Source organism: Rhipicephalus microplus, chromosome 5 (genome assembly GCF_043290135.1).
Source record: "Rhipicephalus microplus isolate Deutch F79 chromosome 5, USDA_Rmic, whole genome shotgun sequence".
Classification (NCBI taxonomy): domain Eukaryota; kingdom Metazoa; phylum Arthropoda; class Arachnida; order Ixodida; family Ixodidae; genus Rhipicephalus; species Rhipicephalus microplus.
The window spans coordinates 34,767,011-34,789,943 of NC_134704.1; the positions used below are offsets into that span (position 1 = coordinate 34,767,011).

Genomic DNA, 22,933 nt, shown 5'->3' on the forward strand with positions numbered 1-22,933 from the left:
GATAGATAGATAGATAGATAGATAGATAGATAGATAGATAGATAGATAGATAGATAGATAGATAGATAGATAGATAGATAGACAGACAGACAGACAGACAGACAGACAGACAGACAGACAGACAGACAGACATACAGACAGACAGACAGACAGACAGACAGACAGACAGACAGACAGACAGACAGACCTTTTTATAGTCATTAGGGGTGACAGGAAAGTCTCTTCACGGGGAGAAACCACTGCGGGCAGCTCCCACGTCGGAAAGGGTAAGCGGTGCCTGAGCGCTACGCCGTGGGCCCTCTGGACGGGCCGTAACTGAGCGGCGACGTTGGATCTCTTGAGCGCCTTCTTCCACTCTGCTTTCGTGGTGAGACGATTGTTTTGTTGTTACAAGGGACTTCACCAGAGCATGTGATCTAAAGTGGAGGAAGGAAACCCGCAATCCGGACAATCGGGTTCGCATATAGGACCCGAAGGCCTGCATTGGACACATGCAATGTGTATGTGTGTACATGTCCCGACACGCTCGTTGTTTGGACTTGCTCAGCCACGTGCATGAGCAATGGATCGCCGGGCAGTTTCTTTTTTTTTACGTATACAGCGTAAACGAAGGTCTTGTGACGCCATCTATAGATAACACCCAGCGCATCGTGCCAACACCGACAGCTAGGTTTCGTTGAGCCGGAGGTTACTTTCGTTATCGAGCCGATACAAGCCCTTTTCAGTTTATCGGAACATGCATGCACATCGACCTGATGAGAGCACTTGAAAGGAAAGCTTGTTTCTGTCGTCTGGCGCGTTGAGAGGCGCCAGCAGTAGTTCACCGTGTCTTCACTTTTCTGCCTGCCCACATAGAAAAAAAAATTTCCGGTAAAATTATGCCTTCGAATTCCGCAAAGTTTCAACCACTCCCGACGTCGGACACCACCGCGACATTCCAAGAGACTGATCGCGACTATCTTTGCGGAGTGTTTAATTTCAGGCCGCGATGGATGCAGCGATTTGCAAGGACCCAGTATTTCCTTGTGTGCTACATCATCTACGGAGTGTTCCAGGGAGCTCTGAAGGCTTACCTCAACGGGTGCATCACCACCATAGAACGCAAATTCGCGCTCACCGGCAAAATGTTCAGTGTCATACTCATAGCAGACAACGTGAGTTCCCTGTTCGCCTGCCTTTTGATAGGTTACTACGCCCGAAAAGTGAGTAGAATAAAGATGATAGTGTTTTCCGTGTCAATGACCGTACTGGGATGTGTGCTGGCGGCCCTACCGCACTTCATCTATGGACCCGGCTTCATCGGTGACACCGAGGTACAACTTCAACGTGAAGATCTTCAAGGAGAAGATCAGACTTCCCAGGTGATCTTGGACACTACGAAGGAGTTCTGCAGCCGTACTGACGACGGTGAAGCGTCCGTGGCTGGAGACCAGTCACCAGCGGCGATTGCCATACTTGCCGTGTGCATTCTCTTTATTGCGAATTTTTTCAACGGCTTCGGTGGAGCGGGCTTCTACATATCGGGCACCACATACACTGACGACAATGCTAAAAAGACAGACTCGATCGTCTACTTTAGTAAGTTATTAATTTTTCATTATTGCTCACTAGTGAACGTTTTGCCACTTGCTTGGTTAGTAATAAACGTTAGACAGTAGCAAAAAAAAAAATCCTGAAACACTGAAAATTGTTTTTGAGAGAGTATTCAAAAAAACGTCTCATGCTAATCATTTTCATGAGAAAATAGTTCAGCAAGTCACAATTCAGGGCATGGTAGCGAAGAGTGCTGACCAATAGTAAAATGCACTTACGAAATAAAAAAAACTTCATGAATTCAGCCACTGATGTAATGGGTCCATTTAGAAACTAGTAAAATACAAAATTTGTTTGAGATATGAACAGTGAGTTGTCCTATTTATCTGAGAAACATTTTTTCACCTCCAAGATTATCTGTAGTGTTTCCCGATGGTGTATTTACCGAACTGTGAACACGTAATTGATGGCGAAGTAGCGAGTCTAAGTTCAACAAGTAAGGCATGACTTGGCTATATTTTGCTGCAGGCTTTGTGTTTTCACTGCGATTCCTGGGCCCGATGCTTGGATATGTCATGGCGTCAGTGTGTCTCCGAATCTATGAGTCACCGTTTGGTAAGTACGTTCAACGTTGCTCCAAGAGCGAGACCGTTTGATTGACTCTATTCGCTAAACTTCCAGAACCTGCCTGCTGACTTATCATCCGGTTACGATGGCAGAAAAGTGTCGTTATTGCAGTCAATCAATCAATCAATCAATCAATCAATCAATCAATCAATCAATCGATCAATGAAATGTTCAACAAGAGTTTGCGTTCCTTGGGCGAAATGCAATTACAAGCCGCTTGACCCTTTGAGATGATATGTACACTTTTCGCTATTTGCATCAAGTAGAGGCTAAGAGTTACACAAATTGAACCTGCTGTATATTACATTCGTCTTCTTTAAATTTAATTTTGAAGTGTACTGACCCATATGATCGCTTTTCTTAAGGCACTACCACGTTCGACAAGTCGTTCGACGTGCCGCTTTCTGCAAACAATATGAAAAGCAGATTTTTTTCTTTTTTGCTCACAACTGACATAACCAAATATGAATTTTCACTATACTCATAGCCTGTCATAAGATTCTGTTTATGCCAAAAGTAAGCATCAATCACTTCAGGATAAACAGATATTTAATTGCAACATAATTAAAACGAGTTACTATAACACCCGTATATTCTACAATTATCTCATTCTTATTGCACAAGAATATTGAGTGCCTTGAAGTAACTTTGTAGTGATTCGACATATTTACAGACAGTTCTCAATAGTTGGTGTCTGAAAGGGCTAAAAGTTGGGCGTTGGAACCACTTGAACCACTTAAGCGAAAAGTAGCAAAATATGAGTCTGCTTTCTAATGGAACCACCTTGTGCATGCGTGTTTGCAGTTCCGTTCTGCCAATGAAATCAAGCACATACTTGCCTTTGATTTGAAACTGAAGAGCAGACACCTTGTAATCTCTACTCATTATCATCATGATCATGGTGAACCTGACTGTGTTTATTGCAAGACAAACGCCCCTCCCTTGTGAAGCTAAACAGCCGGGTCCTGGTATTCTCTCTGCCATGTCATCCCGGCAAAGTTCTTTATTTTATCCGGCCACCTAACTTTATGCCTGTCTGCTCATATCTTCGTAATTATTTACTGTGATAAACTGCTTAGGTTTTAACAATAAGCAATAGGATTCGTTAAACTCCAATATGAACGTCTGCTCAACAGACAGAGTTCGAAAATTCAGCCCCTCTCTCGGAAGACGTTCCATTGTACGTAGCTAACAGTTACCTTCTAAAATAGATGTGCTTTGTCACAATGTGTGAATCAATGATGTTTTTTTTCTTTCATGGCATTACAAGACGTTACTTTTATAAGTGCGTATAACAAACATCTATGTTCTTCTCTCATAGAGACTCCAAGCATCACGCCAAAACATCCGAAATGGATTGGGGCTTGGTGGCTCGGCTTCATCCTCTGGGGTATATCGCTCTTCATCATTTCGCTGCCGATGTCTCTTTTTCCCAAACACATTAAGAGACAATCGCAATCACCCGAGAAGCAAGAGATGCAAAAGGTATCCTCTATGGACACGACTCCCGACTCGATCCGAGAGAAGGTTGTCGGTGATTTTGCAGGTACAGTGCTTCATATGTATACGTTTTGCAGGTGCATTCACATTAGCTCATGCTCGCATTCGCCTGAACGTGAGCGCATGTACCCATACATGTACACATGGATCAACTACTAAAGTAAACACTTGCGTGCAGTGCATATGCAGATTTTTCTCTCTTGGAAAAACGCAGTGGCTTAGATTTGCATAAAACCACTGGTATAGTTGCAAGTTCTGAGTCTTTGACAGACTAGAGCCGTGCACGAACCATGTTTTCCCGTCCATTTTCAGTTAATGGGCCAGCAGTATGAAATGTGCTCATTCGAGCACTCCCTTTAACACTGTACCGTACTGTACAGAACACTGCACGCAGACATGCTGATACGCGTCATATAAATCCTACGTTGGCGAATGGTTGTCCTTGGAGCGGACGCCAATGAAGGGCGGCACAATATTCAGAAGCCCTACAATGAAAAATTAAACACATTTAATTGTCTCAGGTATTTAGTTGAGTGTGTGTGGAACCAATACACTAATAGCAAGCATGTAATATCGAAATATTGAAGAGTTAGCTATACATACAGTATTCATCTAGCTCCCTCAGTTTGCGAGTCAAAGATGATTTATAACGGGTAGATGAGCTGTTGTGGTAGCAACTTCTTTCGTTATGCAGCCGCGTTTACGTTGTTGTTTGACCCTGCATAGAAATTCAGCATAGTAAGGTGGGAGATTCGCAGGAAGGTTAGCTCTTAAAGGTATCGACAGCAGGCCAACAGCGCAAGTCACTTCGTCGATTTGCTGTTCTTTTGTTCACCTATTCATCTATTCATCTAGTCTCGTATAGTGTCGAAAAATTATGAACTAACCAATATAGCCTATTTTCATTTGTGACTTACTTTTAAACATACTGGAAGTGCGCAGGCTACAAACGTTCAGCCGCAACCAATTCTGATTTATACATGCGTACAATGCGGTGGAGGTTTATTGTGGTGGGAAAACATTAAAGAAGGATTGTCGCTTGAAGCCTTTCTCAAGAAAATTTCAATGTTTGGCGTCAAGGATAAATATATTGTCTTGACTTTTACATGTCGAAACCAAGGCATAACAGGCCGTAGTAGAAGGCTCCGGTAATTTTGACCATATCGTGTTCCTTAACGTGCATTGACGTTGCACAGTACATGGGCTTCTACCATTTTGCCTTCATCAAAATCCAACTGCTGTGGCCGGCATCGAACCCGTGACCTTCGAGTCGCAGCTGAGTATCGTAATTCCTCTTCCACTGTCGTGCACTGAGGTCAAGTCTAGGTAGTCACGGATATATGCTAAAAGAAGTTGTCGTCAGTGTAGTAACGAAACCCGTGACCTTCGATTCCGCAGCCGAGCATCATGACTCCTCTTCCATCGTGGTGGACAGGGGTCAAGTCAAGGTGGTCACGGATATATGCTAAGCGAAGTTGTCATCGTCGATGTTGTAACGAAACCCGTTACCTTCAAGTCAGCAGCTGAGAAGCGTAACCCATGTTCTAGCACGGTGGACTGCGTCGAGTCAAGAAGGTCACGAATATATGCCAAGAGAGAGAGGTTAAAATATTAAGAGAGAAAAGCTAAGAAGTCGCCTTGAATAAATTTTTTTGACCAGGTAGTCATCATTACCTAAGGAAAGGTAAAGAGAGTAGAGAGAAGATGATGATGAAAGCGATGATGAATCGAAACCTCGAAAGCTCAAAAACTTTTAAGTCTTTTTTTTTTCGAGCTCTGTTTCTCACAAAAACTTGATAAGAGCTTTGAAAACATTGCGTTTATGATGACGTGGAGGACCCGAAAGAATTGTTTTGATACTTGTTGCTTCACAACATGCAATAAAAAGGTGGCCACCGATTTCATTTGTCTGCTATGTGTCACTGCGGTGACCTTTGAACACATTTTGTACGTGTACCAAGAAAAGTTGTCATCGTCGAGGTAGCACCGAGCACCAATTACCTATCTTCAAGGCTTCAACTCCGGAGACAATTCTCATTCGAGCAATTATTATCACTTCAAGACTTCATATTCCCATGTAGTTCTGCCTTGTTCCTACTTGCACATAGTGCAGTGTTACATGTGAGTGAAATGCGATTCATATTTTAATGTTTATTTTACTAACATCTTCTCACATTCTTATTTCGGGCAGAATTTCGAAGGTCGATCGCAAGGCTGTGCAAGAATCCTGTGCTTATGTGGAAGATGGCAACCATCATGTTCGTCTTCAATGGTACTGGGGGTTACATTACCATGTTCCCCAAGTACGTAGAAATCCACTACAGGGTTTCGGCCGCAAATGCCAGTCTCTTCACAGGCGAGTAAAAATTTCTATATCATCCTTGTCTCCTCCGGTGAAAACACATAGTAGAAATATTTTAATATACATAGATGAAACTGTCAGAACACTACGCAGAGAAAATTGTAACACGTACGTAGTCTAGCTGATAAGAGGTAAATCAACTCATCGCTTCGTCTGTTCCTGTCACGAACATTGACTCACCTACAATTGGTTAATTGCTCATAGAATGTTCATAACATATATGCTTACAGAACGTTAACATAAATGTCATAGAATACTAACAGGGTCTTCATAGAATTATCAGGAAGTTCAGCTTCATTCTCAAAAGAAAAGCGCCGTACACCAGTACTTTTTGCATACACGAACTCTCGGACTCTTTTTGACACGAAAGTGTTTTATGTCGGGGTCCACCAAGAATTCAGTGACGTACTTCCGTCACGGAAATGACGTCTAAAAATAACACGCTAAAAGACAGAAAAAGTTCAGTTATGGAAGTCGAAACCACGACCTCTTGGTCGGCGACAAAAGCGGCTGGCCATGCTATACACTGCGCCACCACCACATTTTTTTTTTGCTTTATTGCGACATGTAACATTCAAACAACAGTAAGCAAAGTCCAACTAAGCTTCAAGCTAAAGGCTATGGCTTCAAGGAAGATGATCAATTCGCCACACTTTCTTAAAATAGTTTCAAGTTACATAATTCTTTTAAAAAGTTTAGCAGTCCATTGCCATGTCTTGCAAAAACTTCTCGCAACTTGCACATAAGTTCAATAAATTAGGGCACCACCACATTCTTTACAAGCTTTGAAATTTTGTCTTTTGTATTTAAGCAACCGATTAGTTCCTTCAGCGCGTCGTTTCCACGTGTCCGTCCTGCTCAGTGTGTTTCCAGTAGAAGTGTAATTTTGCCAATGCCTTTATATACAGCAAGGTGCACACCTTGCTCAAAGCGTCGGCGTGGCTCATATAATCCGTCCGCATACCAAAAATAGTTCTGCAACGCATAGAGCAACGTGCCTGCTTCAACTGGACGTAACTCGGCGTCCCCCGCTTATACTCGCCAGGGAAGACAAAACGCTCGTTGCGTCTCCGCGAGTAGACGACCTTAGCCTAAGTGTGGTGTACAATCGGTTACACTTTTCTCGCTGTCGCACCGCTTTCAATGGTTCCACTATCCCCCTCAGCTACTACAGCTTGCACAGCAATCCATGACCACTAGGACATGTTTTATCTATAATCAATTCCTTATCATTCGCAACAGTTGTCGGTATTGAGATTTATCACTAAGTGTCGACGTGGAAACATTTGCGTAAACGGCGTTTTAACTGTCGAACGCCGAGAGACGTTGTATGAGATATTTTATATCAATGTATACAATAAGCACTAAACTACTTCTTTAGCAAGACGTCTTACTTTCGGGTTATATCGATTCATATGACGGATGAATCAACCATGTCTCTAATGCCTGATTGTTCAGAGTCCTCTCTTTTATTTTTATTTCATTACGCAATAACGCCATGCTACATGTCTAGAGCATTATACAGTAGACTAGTACCCAACGCTGCGCCTTCCTACAGTATTTAAGTTCTCTAGCAGTCGAGCCCTTGAACCACTAGACGAACGCGGTGAATAATCATGATCTTTGTATAGTACACTACCTACAGTTGTGGCTTGGTTGTTGCCTTCACACCTCGCAATAAACAACAGAAAGTATAGATTGGTCGCAAGCCTCGCAAAATATAATATAAAGCTATTAGCTTAAAGCACTTGCCAAATTTTCTCACTTTTCCAAAAGTTATTAGTCAGTAATAGTATATGGGGTTTTACGCGCCAGAACCACGACGTAACTGTGGTGTAAGCTGTAGTGGAAGGCTCCGGAAGTCGGGACCACCTCATGTTATTTAACGCACAGTGACATCACACGTTACGTGGGCTCCTAACATTCTGCTCCATCCAACTGCGACCATCGCGGCTGGGATTGATTCCGCGAACTTCGGTACAGCACCCGAATACCGTAACCAGTACGCCACCGCGGTAGACAAGTTACTAGCTGTTGCCGATGAACAGTTTTAAGTTATCATTGTAGCAAACACGTTAACGGTTAAGCATTACCACAGCTGTGTCCTCGTTCTCTCGCTCGTTTGCTGTGTGTGTTTTTTTGCGCTGCACTACATAATGATCGAATGAATTCACCTGACTAATTATCTTTTGGATATGGTGGCGCGAGATAGAGCACCGACAGAATACTGCACGTGGAATAAGCACAAAGGCCGCCGGCTTATGCAGGCTTACGCCGTGCTATTCGCGATTTCTTTTAAGAGCCTGCTCGTGCTTAGTTAACAAAGAAACAAACGAAAGGTCATTAGATACAATTATCAAAGAGGAAACCGGGCGGGGCAATTGCCTGAAAATTATACAAGGCTACATCCGCCGGCTACCTACAACATATTAATTCTAATCTTAATGTTTCGCTTTTTTTGTGTGTGTGTTTTGAGACAGGTCCGACAAAGATTCTGGCCATGATACTGGGAGTTTTTCTCGGTGGTCTCATGATAAGGTTCTGGAAACCTAAGGCCCGCACCATAGCCCTCATGGAGGCAGCCAGTGACTTGATAGAAATTAGTTTTCTCGTCGCTGGTATGTCCCTCTCCTGCTCTGGTTGGCAGCTCGCAGGAACCAGCATGAGCACGTCCAACATGTACGTAACCAGCATGGGAACATGGCTATGTCAAGTTGTTCAACTCGCTATTGGCGATATTCCCATGTTTTTTTTTCCATTTCGGCACTGGTCACATGCTAGTTACTTTTGATATAACGTGCAGCATTCGGAAATTTAGTTGTAAACAGCGCGCTTCGATTAATGGTTGCGCCAACAGGTGCGGAAACAAACCCTTTCTCGGTGCATGTTGCACACAATACGTTAGCACAGACAGACATGCTCCGTACAGCCACACTGTGATTTCGTTCTTTATGCTAGATACACTTGGGGCTTGATTATCGCAGCGACGCTTCACACACACAAAAAAAAAGGGGGGGGGGGCAGCTACGCTTTAGTGCTGCGAACAGTGAGAAAGCAGCTAGCAAAGCAGCTGGCGCTGTCCTCCTCCTTTCCGTCCTCCTCACATTAACTTTCCTTTCCCATCAATTAATTTACTTTAGTATACAATACTTTTGTATGCCTTACCCTCTCACTTACTCCTTTCTCTTTCTCACCCTTGCTATACTGCGTTTTACTATAGTATATTATAGCAGATCATATTATACGTGGCTCTGATAGTATACTATAGTATACGTCGTTCTGCTTTCTTTTGTTTTTCTACCTTTTTTTGGTGTGTTCCTTATTATCTCTTTCGTTCTCCGTCTTTCTATCTTTCCCCCTTTCTTTCTTCCTTTCTTTCTTTGTCTAGATTTTTCTCCCTATGTATCTCTCTCTATCTCTCTATACACTCGTTCTATCAGCTTCTATATTTCAGCTTTACTTTTTTTTTCTCTCTACTTCTGCGTTTCTCTTTCTTCCCATCCGTCGCACTTTCTACTCGTTCTATCACTTATCAGAGTTATTGCGTCTCACGCCGGACAAATGGGCGTACGTGTCTTGGGAACAAAGCAGAGAACGATGATGAGGAACGAAGCTGAAGAAGAGGACGGATAGAGCACGTTCCGGATAATGATGATTTTCAAGTTAAACCACGCGACAAAACGAAAAAACAACAACTTGGCAGTTGCGCTGTAGTTACACTCATAGTAATAACACACAATTCATTAACTGCCGGCTAACACATCAGTATTGATGAAACGTTTCAGCAACTTACCTTCCGGGCACGCGTTCCAATTTACGTTGCAATTTGGCATTCTGATCGGTTAGCGTTAGCAGGGACGCTCTACCAAGAGAAAAAAAAATATACGTAGTTTACGATGGCCTTGCATTGTTTACTTGCATAAACCAGCACTATCGCTTGATGTTGACTAATATGAACTATACGTGTTATCGAAGACACCACGACTTTATAAAACGGATAGTGCTTACAATTTTATCTCGCGCTTACCACATGATCATCAGTGAATTTACGTCTCGACCTTCAACGTACAAAAACGCATCAATCTTATCGTTGATCAGATGATCGATCACTCTCTAACTACTCAAAGCATATACTGCGTACAATTTCACCCCATGCACATGCTGTAGTCTGCGTTAAGCGTACGCGAAGTACACGTTCCGTGAGAGGAGAAGCAAGCCTTCATGTATAGGCTGCGTTCAGGTATGTCATACTTAAACGAAAAACGTTTGTACCTGATAACTTGCTCGAAACGGCTATGGATTCTGGGCTCTGTTCTTTTGTTAGTAGCCCGTGGTTCCGAGAAATACACTCAAACCTCATTATCACAAAGTCGAATCTTACACGAAAATAACTTCGTTATATAAAAAAATGCATTTTAAAGGTGTATTTTATGACACCATATTTATTGCGAGATTAGTCTGAATGCACTTCGGTATAACGAATATTTCGATATATCATGGTTCGTTGTATTGAACTTTCCGTGTAAATACTAATTTGACAGACGCTGCACCCCGTAAATATTTTACGGTGTTTGTAGGATGCGTAAGTCTACTCTTTGAATAAGACAGAGCTGAGCGAGTTTGCAATTATTCATTTTAACAGACGGGGCGTGCAAAACCGAACACACGGTGTTTGTGGTGTCTTGACTTCTATCTTGCGTCTGTGTTGACTGGCCCCGTCTTCATTCGTTCATCCTGTGTGCTTGGTGAGGCATAGACAGACCGTGATCGCTGATTGCATGTCTCTGTTCACCAAGTGATGCTTAAGAAGGCATCAATTGAGTATTTGACTATAGTTGAGCGCGACATGCTCGATCCGTGCTGTATTTCAGTCTGTCCATAACCAACGAATGCAACAAGGATTGTGGCTGCACGGGCAGCTCTTTTCAGCCGGTGTGCCACGTCTTAGAAAACGCGACGTACTTCTCACCGTGCGCAGCTGGCTGCACTGAAAACGTAAATGTGAGTAATCACACAAACTCTTTACCACTCTACTACACGATTCGATGTCTAGAACTTTTTGAGGGGCACTATTCTAGAGTACATCTAGAGTACAGCTGCATAACCGCTTTTCAATTATTTGTGATCATAATGCCGTTGTGGTCACTTTCAATGCATGCAAAAACATAACTAAGTGCTTTTGTTCATAACCGGGCATATTTTCGCGGCGAAAAATAAGTAAGTGATTTTTTCAAAATACTCTTCCTGTTTGAGTGACAAACTTTTTATTTTTGTTCTAATATTTTCAAGAATGGAAAATTTATAAATTTCCTATCTCCTTTGGGCTTATTTTGTGATGAGTATTTATTTGCTTGTTTATCCGGTATCATCTGGCTACACTGGAGCTGCCATTTCTCGCGCATATAACTTTGAAACGCACGAGTGGCAAACTTATTTTCATCTGTGCACACGTCCCGACGTTTGCGCCACTCAAAAAACATGGCCTCGTTGACTGTAGGAAGGACCCTGTAATCTAGAAGGAGATGAAAATTATCGTGGGCACACATAGGCCACTTGGCATTGTCACAAAGCTGGATAATGGATGCATGATTGTACATCATCTCGAGATCTGTGTCGCAATCGCAAGCCAACAGTGAGGCAGCGATTAAAATGTTCCTTCCTTTATCACCACCCCCCACCCTTCTTCTCCCTCGTTATTCCAATGCTATACGAGCCTTTGCTAGCCGTTTTTCGAGGAAACTGCTGTCATGTTAAGAGGAGCAAAATGAAGAGGGCTAACATGCGAAATGTGGAGACCACCTATTGTGATCGAGTGGTTCGGCTACTCAAATAGCTTGTCTGATAAGCACGTGCCGCGATAAGTCAAGTAGGAGCTGGGCAATCAGGCTCAATGACTTGAAGAAAGGCTGCCGCTGTCGACAGGTGTATGCCGACGTTCGCGAACTTCATTTTTTGTTATTCTGAGGCCACGCTCTCTCGTGGCTTCTCATACACGCCACGCAATATAGTCGACTTGTGCCCCGCCACATCATGACTAAGCGTTTTTTTTTTCATTTTCTTCAATGACAGTATACGTAAAGTAGCAATGGGACAGAGACGTCTGATCCAACGGTGCTTCTGATACCTAACAATAACTACTTGATATTGTCGTTCATAGTATTATAGGACGTCTGATAGCCTTTGTGGCACCGTTGGATGACGTCCCTCCCCAATCCCGAATTCCCCCCCCCCTCCCATTTTATGCCTTTCTCAGCATCATATTGCGATTTTGGGACGAGAAACCACGACAAGTTTTTCCAGTACAGTCTGCTTTGCACAGGGAACAATGGACTGTAGCTGTCTGATGGGCAACAGCACCTCTGAAGAAGCCGTGGTGACGGACGGCTTTTGCGAATTTGGATGTGACAGCCTTTTCATCCTCGTTGCATTGACGAGCGTGAGCAAACTCCTGGCGCAGCTTCCTCGGGTCGGAGGAATAATCGTCACTTTGAGGTCAGAGGGCTCGTTCTCATAATCTCGATCGGTTCTGAAAACTTTGTTCGGACGCAACACTTGTCGTGCTAGTTGGTAAACATTCATTCAGCATGATGAGCACCAAAGGCTTCGGCAATACAAGTGGACGGGACAGTTCCTACACTTACAATTCATTGTTTATTATTAATAAATAAAAAAAGACACTACAACAGGAACACGAAACATCAGACATGTGCAACAGAGCAGAACGTTCACACACACACACACACACACACACACACACACACACACACACACACACACACACACACACACACACACACACACACACACACACACACACACACACACACACACACACACACACGCACACGCACACGCACACGCACACACAACAAAGCATTCATGTCGCGATTACCACATTTTTTACGTTACATATAATGCAATCACCTCGTGTCTAGAAACGTGTGCTCGTCATGCAGCAAAGTCCTGGCTTAAATAACACACGCTGTCTAGTTTTCAAAAATGTTGGCGCTCAGTATTCTTTATTATAGGAACACTGCGACTTACGATCGCGCTATCAGTATACAGCTTCGGAACGCAGGTTGTGTTAACGCTCCGATATGGTTGAATGCGCAGCTGAAATGCTTATGCCATATGATAATTTAAGAGCCTTAGACAGATTATATTATCATGTAAACTGACATTCAGCTCAAACACGCAGTGAGCTTTTATGAAAATTCATGGAACCAGCTGTTAAATTTATCGTTGGCAGTAAAAACAGTAGTTAATATGTGGACTGGCATTGCTTTCCTTTTCAGGTGTGTTGATCATGCGGACAAAGGCCTTGCAGTGGGGATGATGGGAGCAGCATTTAACCTCTTAGGTCGGTACGCTCTCATTACGTCCTGTAACTTGTAATTCGGATTCCCTAAACTTCGCTAAGAATATCTGCGGGGAAAAAGTCAATCAGTCCTGATGGGAGACATGTCACAAGCAAAGCCTGCTGGCCAGTTATAGAAAACAATTACGAAACAAATTTTGTGCGTACAGTGCCCCGGTCCGCATTCGCAAGATGTTCTCATTTAAGCTAGTAAGAAGAAAAAAAAAACGTCCAATATCGACAGCGGAAATACCAATAAGTTATATGACAATCCAGTCGGAAACTACTCGCGGGAATAAAAAATATTTGTCAGTTCAGGTCCTGGTGTCCATCCACAAACCAGATTTCTGAAATCCCACAAACCAAATTTCTGAAACTCTACATACGGTGCTCCTCATCATAGTATCGTGGTTTTTGGGACACACAATCTGTACAATTTTTATTGTGCATTTGGCTTAACTACCAGTACTTCATACAATTTTTCGTGTCAGTAAAATGGCCACTAGTGACCCATTTTGCCACCTTTCATCGTACGACACATCACCTTTCGTTGTGCCATGATATACCTATTGAGTCTGTACTGATTCATCTTTTTCCCTTTTGCTATCATCTGTCCATTAAGAACGTCACAAGCTTCCGCTTACTGATTTTATGTATCTAATTAACTCAACCCCGAACTAGTGTGTTTTGGGAATCATAGAGTTTCCCAAAATTAACTAGAGGGCACTCTGGCGCTGCGATTGTACAGCGACCATGGGAATGATGGGTAGTACACACATTTGCCTAGTCTTCGTACTTGCGGGCGGCGAATCGTACTTGCGGCTTCGTTTATTGCTGGTTACGGTTTCGTTTTGAAAGAAAGAACAAGCCCTTCTAAACTTAGTAACTTGATTCGAAATGGTAAGTAAAAAAAAAAAAGGTTGTGAAGCGCAAACGGTGAAAATTTGCTAATTCATGTTTTCGTGAGAAAACAGCTCCAAGCCACACGAACACACACGGAGCCAGAAGCAGACCAGAAGTACGAAAAATTAGACAAATGTGTGTACTACCCATCATTCCCATGCTCGCTGAAGCGCTGTGCGTTGCAGCTTCCATGGACACTAGCGCCAGAGTTCCCTCTCGTGTATATTGGGAAACTCTATGTTGGGAATGATATTCTTCTAGTGAAATACGCCACCAACGCACTTAACAGTCACTCTATTTGAACTGCGCAGGCGCGGTGCCGTACCCGCTCATCTATTCCGCGCTGTTCGATGCCACCTGCATTGCGTGGGACGAGCGAGGCGGCCACCGTGGAAGCTGTTCGTTCTACGACGCGGACAAGCTGCGCATACTCTTCCACGGCGTGACCATAGCGTTCCTCAGCCTGGGCCTCGTCAGCAACCTGATCGTCTCCTACTACAGCAAACGCGTCACCAACCTGTACGGCGAGGCGGACGCGCGCGCCGAGGAGACGGCGGCAGCGGCGTCCGCCTGGGAGGACGACTGCCTGCGCATGGTCGAGCTGGACGAAGACGCGATGCGCAAGATGACGGCCGAGGGAGAGAAACCGACGCAGCAGCAGGTGCGCTGCTGACGGGAAGTCGTCTCTCGTTCGTCAAGAAATTGCATAGCCGGTTGTAACTTAAGAATAAGTATAAACTCCGCCTACACCCTTCGCCGAGATGGTATCCTATAGTGCAAGCGATGTACAGCAGCACTTGTGCATCTCCGGTCGGCAATTTTCTCATACATGCACATGTTCTCGTTGCTGGTTCTGAATATAGATAAAGCAGAACTTGCTTGCATGTCACCAAAAATTCAAGCTTCAGTACTCGGAGAACTATAATATTTTAAGTGGGGACGAAGAACTTCCAGCTGATATTATGCCCAATGTCCACATCAGCAGTGGCAATGAACTAACGGTTACGACAAACAGCCAATAGAAACGAGTCTTTTGCACGGGTGTAGAGTGCTTCGATGTGGGGCGCCCTAAAGTCCCTAGATCGAAAATTGGCCGCGTGTCTCCGTGCTTTGCTGCAAAGGACGTCGAAAGACGATAGCCTTCTGTCTAGAGGCGTTGCGTGAGGTATGGTGCATGCCATGTGGCAGTAATGTGAAAAGCGAAAGGTTTTTCTATAACGCAGAGGCACTGGTAAGCGGCAGCGTAGGGCCGTTTGTTTGTTGTTTTTTTTAGCGAAGCGTAGGAAACACCCATTTTTTTCTTTCATAGCGTCACATTGTCAGCGCAGCGCAACAAAGACTTCGGTCTTAAGAATTACATATCCGTGCATTTTTTTTAATAAAATACATTTTGCTTAAAGCTTACGTATTGATGTTACGCCTCAAACATGCGTTGAAGTTCCCAAAAAGAAGTATCATTATAAAAGACTTCTTTTATCCATGGATCTTAAGGTGCCCTACACAGGTGCGCTACAATGCGCCACAGTTATGGGGGTGGCGCTTGTACTTATTCTTAGGTTGTAATCGACTATAAGAATAAACACAAGCTCCACCCACCCACGTCACTGTACCACCGTGACAGAAATTGCGTGCACGTTCTACTCAATCAGTCTTGTTCATTTCCCTGACGTCAAGCATTTTCCGACACGTTCCAGATATTTAAAGTGGTCGTGAAAAGAAAGTGAAGCGGCCCTGTTGTAATTTTCTCTTCTTCAATAAGGATTAGACATGCTGATTCCGAAATATCTAGGTGCAATAGTCAGTCTAAAATTAATGAAGCCCACTTGAAATCGCAGTTTTCTTGGGCTGCTAAACGACCATGCGGCACTACCAGCCACCTAGGCAGTAACGGTTGTGGTTAGTGTGACGTAATGCTTAGAGAGGTTATACGAGCAGCGTTAGCTTTTTTTTTCTTTGCTCTATAATCATAGATTCAAAGACCCTTAGAAAAAATTAAAAAGAAACACGGCTGTTTCTGTGCTCTGAGTTGTATAATGCGCCAAAACAGCAAGTTCAGCTTTCGAGTGCATCCGGACTTCGTCACGTGGGCATTGTTGCCTTCCCAGCTGGTTTCGCTCCTTTTGTGCAGCATCTCAGTTTTGTTTTGGTTACGTTTTGGTCAGTTTTGGTTACGTTCAGTTATGTTTTAAGGTTTTTGTTTTGGGTGGCTTGGTCTCTGCTACGCCAACCATGTTCGTCATCACTCATCAGGCAGTGCCACACAACTTCCGAATGTGGATAGGAAACGTCTTAACGACGACGCCTTCGAAACATTATGATGCTATGAATCTTGGTCAACTACGACTCATCGAATATCTCTGCATTGTCACGTTTTGTTGACTAGAGAGAGTTTTTATTGGCAGACGTAATGTGACGTCAGCTATACCGTTAAGGAGAATAGGAGCCGAGGAATAGTTTTTAGAACAAATTCGACCACATAAAGTACAGTGTACTCTATGGGAGAACTTTGAGCTGTCCAAGAGTTGACAAAAAAGTATTTAACAATAGAATACTTGGTACAATACTATGGAAGAGCACTCCATCAAAAATAGGTACCGCGTTTTCGAAGAAAGGTTAACAATTTAGGTTACTAGGTACTCTACTATGGGAGAGCATAAAGCCGTCCCTTCACATCAGATATGACTAAGGCTTGCCTCTCAAGCACGCGAACGAAGAAACAGGTATAGCGCACATAGCGGGCATAAAATCAACGGCAACACTTTTAAAACTAGAGTAACTAGAGTACTTGGTTGATGCCCATGCGGCATCAATAATGAAATTTTGAGGCGGTAGCCCGGCATTCACTATGCTATTTTTCGTCATTCTTCTGAGAAACGTGGTATCCGCTAAACTATTGAGAGGAATTTTGTGCCAATTGTCCATGCAGTGGCTGACGACGATGAGAAATTATGCCTGCAGAGGGTATGCGCCACAGTTAATAGCTCAACAAAAACAAGCTTTTGTAATAGGTTGCAGCATAGGACGGCCCAATTGTTACGTTATTTGCATTGTGCGACGACTGCTTGTTCTTTAGCTGTATTGAAGCGCTTTATAAGTCGTATTAACGCGATTGCTTTCCCGACATCAAGCCTGCTTAAAGCAAGTTTGCCGACAAGTCCCAAGCATTGGCGTGCTCAGTGGTAGAATACTGGGTGGCACCCAGTGGACCCGGGTTCGAGCCCCACTGCGTAATTAACCTTTTTTTTTCTAATTTCGCACGATGTGGTTACGGACACCGGCGGCGGCAGCGGACAACTACGGCGCTGTGCGAGACCCGAGTTGTGATCTCATAACCACATTTACTGTAAACTGACGTCTAACATTGTGGCAATATGGAGAGTGTTTCACTGTCCCTGCAGAAAATCTGGGTGTACGACTACCACACGTATTGTGGGTGGACGATAAAAGTTTTCTCGTGGGGTTCCATGTCCCAGTATAGCTAAGCGGAAGAATTCAATGAGAAATAAATAAACAAATAATAATAATAATAATAATAATAATAATAATAATAATAATAATAATAATAATAATAATAATAATAATAATAATAATAATAATAATAATAATAATAATAATAATAATAATGGAATCCCTCTGGCAACGTGGAATCGGCTGCTAATGAATAAAGGAGTGAATTTAAAGTTAAAAATGAACACCGAAATCAGTGATATGATGACGGTGGTGAAAAATTGTTTATTTTTGATGCGATAGGAACAAAACATGCATGTAAAAGTTTTCAGAGCACTGAGGATAATAAACATTGAGTTACGAAGATAGCCCCCACAACAAACGATGTCTATATCTCGACCATGATGAAGTAAATTGCTGTTGACTTTACAGTACCAAAAAAAAAAGTGTTTATAGACGTCCTATAAAACGCCAATAGTGACCATCGATGCTGTAACGGTGAGAGAGAGATAGAGAGCGATTAAAACAATCATCATCAAGTGATGGTGTCACAGGCCAATGACGTCAGGCCAAGTGATGTCGCATCATAACGTCATCACATGACATCGTCGCCTGGTCAGAGGTGGCCCCATCACGGAGGCAGTTGAAGGCCACGCGAGGCACAAATGACGTCGGATTCCTCCGATCTTGGAGCCCAAGCAAAATCATGCAGGATGTGGAAGCATGCCAAGCGGCATCACCGCTACATCACATTGCATAGCTTACTGTGACACAATTTTCTTATCTATCGACACGAGTCGAGGAGCACGCTGAAGTGGAACATGGAGTGATCTCTAGATGGGACGAGCTCGTACATCGAAAGCAGAACACCGAGGGACGAGGGTACCAACTGAGTCTTTGATTGTTCCGCTTCTCCTTGCTTATCTTGCGGTGGCTTGTAACAAAGCGTTAAACATGCCCATGCTCTGCGAACAAGAGTCTTGCTCAGGAGTGGCTTCAGATTTCTATGCCAACAAAAAATGTTGCGCTTGGACTATATTAACCAGTTCTCGCCGGCAGCTACAGGTGGCCAGCGCCCGAACTGTCGGTGGGCAGCCTTGTTCCTTTCCGTGTAAAACAGGTCACTGTGCGCCTTGTGGATGTAAAAGTTTCATTAAGCACAATCAGCACCAAAAGTATAGAGAATAAATAATTATACAGACTATAGAGTAGTGACTAGAGGGACTAGAGAGTCTAGAGACTAGAGAACTTCGCAGCAATCAACGGGCTGCATTTGGTTAAAACTGCACCGCACATGTTGTCAGGACGTCTTAGAGCATGGCGGAAATCTAGCTTCAAGGCTTCCTGCAAAAGCAGCAAACATATACGGCTTATTCTTGTGTCTCGTGCTCCTGAAACTTTAGACTCTGACTATACATCGATGATCTGTTTAATGCGTACACGACATTCTTATGCGGTGAGTTTTTGCGGTGTTATGGCATCACGCGAGAGCCCGGCAGCGTTGGCGGAGCCTGAAAGTTCTGACCACTAATGAGGGATTAATGACAAAGAAGATTCAGAGGCGCGAACCAGTCGCGTTCCGCAGGACCCAATATTAAGTTGGTTTCAATTTCATTCCACTTCGGTTATAATTTAATTGTTTCCCAGCCTAATCGTCTATAAACATTGTGTGAAGTGTTATTATGGGATGTCTCATTTTCGTGTACTTTGTTGCACAGTGTAACAGAGAAAGTGCAGCTGTCATGACACCGAAATATTTTGACTGATCACGAAGCGCAAAATACATACGCGGAAGAAAAAAAAAAGAGTGCATTATCACTTTACGTTGTACCGATCCAAACGTCAGCCTTTGAAACTTAAGTGCCGTTGACACTGCAGCTGTATGTGAAAATCATAACAGCATGTCTTTTCGAAATAGAAAGAACGTAAGGGTATAAAAAAATTATGTTTCGAAAACGCCTTCATTATACAAAGAAAAGCCTATTTAAGTGTAAAAATATGTTGTTTAGAATATTTGTTGGATGTGACATAAAACATGATTATAATGACAAAATAAAAAAGTTGGTGCACCTGGTCGGGTGAAGTTATTGTTAGCGTTTGAGTGTGAAAAATAATGTTACAAAATTCCTAAAAGCACACGAATACTCACTGACAGGAACAATTTATGCGCAGTCTACGCTCCTTATGAGGTCCTGATCAAATGCTGGCTATACCCAGAAACAGAAGGAAAGCTGTCCGGTTTCCTGGATATAACGAGCACTTTAAGCAGGACCTAATTGAGAGTGTATAGGCAGTTTCTTGCGAAACAAATTTTTCTTCGGAGGATTCAGCAGTCGAGTTTTTTAAATAAGTATATAAATCACGCCTGAAATAACTAAGTGCCCTGGTTTGAAGAACTCACTTGGAAAGTTAACAATAGTAGTTTTTACGTGCAATGCAGTGACACGCCTAAACTATATTCAGCATGCTCGTATTATCTCAGTACCCGGGTATCCATTGTAAGATATTAGCGGAGGCATTGCTTAGCATTGATCATGTGTCGTACACATGACCAACACGCAAAAACGTTCACATTTTTTTCATACTCGCCACAATGCTGTAATTTTCAAAGAACAAAAAAAAATCAAGACAGCTGCAAATTATCTCACCAAAGAACACCATATCAAAAATTATTGTTACAGTGCAGCAGGCTCTCTTACTTAAATGAGAAAAGGACTGTTTACCTGGGTAGGACTCACTTTTACGGTTGTTTTCGACTAACAACGTGTGTGTGAAATTAATTTGCAAACATAACGATAACTATAGTTCTGAAAAAGCCAGCTTCAACAGATGTTTCTAAGGACCGTTTTTCAGTTTTTGCTTCAGTTTTCTGTTGAATTAAGCCGTTGTTACGACTACGTTCATACGTAGGAGCTTTGAGGGGGCCATGACATGCCCTGTAACCAAAATAGATCACTGTCGCTGTAAGCCTGCAAGATAACATAGCTTTTAGGACCTAGAAAAACGAATCAGAACACACAAGTGACCACTCAGAGATTAGATATACAGTACCACTTGGTGCGAAGAGCTGTTCGTGCAAAACCCTGCTTCATGTAAGCCCAATTGATTTGTTTTATTAAATTGATGAAATAGGAGAGGTTGGTGCCGTTATGGTGGCACTGGCTACTCTTTTTCTCATAGTAGACAAATTATGCCGTAAGATAAACAAAAAGGGCACAAAAAAATGTGAGACTGTGCAGCGTACCATTTATTTATTTATTAGAAACGTTGATTTATGCATCACGCTGATTTTTTGATAGAGCTTTGAAGTAGTCTGGTAATTTGAAACTGCCTGATGTAGAAGACTGATATTAGGCATATACAAGAAGTATGTTGCAGTAATGCCAGGGATACTACTTGAATTGAAGAATGGCTGCTGTAAATTACCACAGCACTCTGGTGCAGAAGCTTCAACTTGGCAAAACAAAGTTAGAAGAGGTTCCATAATACAGCGATGGCTATTGCTCCTATAGCGTTACGCTTTCGACAGTAAGCTTGAAAGAATTTTTTTTCCTAAATTCATTACGAATCAGTAGTACATGCCACTGAAGCAATCTTGGTAAGGCTACATGAATGGTATAGGCTGGTAACCGATGGCTATATTTTCTTAGCTAATATTCTCCAAGCCGCACCTAAGAATGCTGCCTGATGTGTGGTCCTTCTAGTTGATTGATTGATTTATGGCGTTGGAGATCCCCAAACCCTTGTATGACTATGAGAGACGCCATAGTGGGGGGCTCCTGAAATTTTGACCACCTGGGGTTTTTCAACGTGCAACCAAATCTGAGCAAGTGGTCCTAAAACATTTCCGCCTCCATCGGAAATGCAGACGCCACAGCCGGGATTTGATCCCGCGACCTGCGGGTCAGCAGCCGAGTACCTTAGCCACTAGACCACCGTGGCGGGGCTGGTCCTTCTAGTCGTTGATATATGACGTCAGTCTAAAAACACTGTCTAGAAGGCTTTTGAATGCGACCTAGATTACTGTGGGCGCCCTGGCAACTTGTAAACCATGCTGTGAAGGCACATGGTCTAAATTCAGTGTATCCCACGGCAGTCAGTAATTGCGGCTGTTTCTATTGTTTTTGTTACCTTGTGAGAAACGAACAGGACTTTTATGTGGGCGAGTTGGTACATTCTTAGCTGGGTAAGATGCTGGCACCCGGTGCAGGCAATGTACACGTGTTAGCTTCCAGTGGCCACGTAGTTTGCCTACCTGGAGCTTTTGTTTGGCGGTCAAGTTGATTGAAATGGTGTGCGCGGTTTGGCGCGCTGCAAAAAGAGCGATCGGTGCAATAAAGACGTCAGTTATCAGCCTCTGTATTCGTCTTTTTTGTGTTGTTTTTCCGCAGTTGAGATACGAACCTCTATTTTGATAGGAAAAAAAATAATGGACGCCTGAGCCCCGCCTTCACACACAGATTGCGAATGTGTAATCGGGCCTCGTGATAATCGCCTTTCTGAACTAAAAGCCCACATCGGTTCCTGGCGCACCCCTCAACCGTACCGTAAAGATACGTGAGGAATTACTGTGCGCGTAACATTGATTTTTTGATTGATTGATATGTAAGGTTTGACGTCCCAAAACCAGCATATGATTATGAGAGACGTTGTAGTAGAGGGCTCCGGAAATTTTGACTACCTAGGAATCTCTAAAGTGCACCGAAATCTGAGAACACGGGCCTACAGAATTTTTGCCTTCATGAATAATTCAGCCGCTGCAGCCGGGATTCGATCCCGTGACCTGCGGGTCAGCAGCCGAGTATTTTAGCCACTAGACCACCGCGGCGGGGCTGTGCGCGTATTGCAAAGTATTATTTAATGGCTACTACAAACACGATTGTTAAGCGCCCAGTGCGTCATAATCATTCCTTTTGCAAATTAGCGAAGGGCCGCCCACTATGTGTCCGTATGGAGCAACTCGTGAACCTATACGCAGATGTTCAGTTTGTTGACGGTTCGGCTGCTGATGATGCATAAATATGTATGAGTGGTTTGCAATGAGTGAGAATTTGAAACGCCCACTCATTGCTCAATTCACATCTTTTGACGACTGGTGTCATTCTATGCTCCTGCCTTGCCTTTCACTTTATTTATTTATTTATTTATTTATTTATTTATTTATTTATTTATTTATTTATTTATTTATTTATTTATTTATGTAT

At 43.1% G+C, this 22,933-nt stretch overlaps 1 protein-coding gene across 1 annotated transcript; it reads left to right on the forward strand.

The window, feature by feature from the left end:
• The first annotated feature begins 739 nt into the window (after positions 1-739).
• LOC142817723 (solute carrier organic anion transporter family member 74D-like) lies at positions 740-22,091 on the forward strand. Its single transcript, XM_075895193.1, has 9 exons — positions 740-1,578; positions 2,062-2,148; positions 3,482-3,706; positions 5,852-6,016; positions 8,503-8,701; positions 10,894-11,023; positions 12,342-12,514; positions 13,318-13,382; positions 14,594-22,091. The coding sequence occupies exons 1-9, from the start codon at positions 879-881 to the stop codon at positions 14,953-14,955; spliced, it is 2,106 nt and encodes a 701-aa protein (XP_075751308.1). The 5' UTR covers positions 740-878; the 3' UTR covers positions 14,956-22,091.
• Positions 22,092-22,933: the final 842 nt, after the last annotated feature.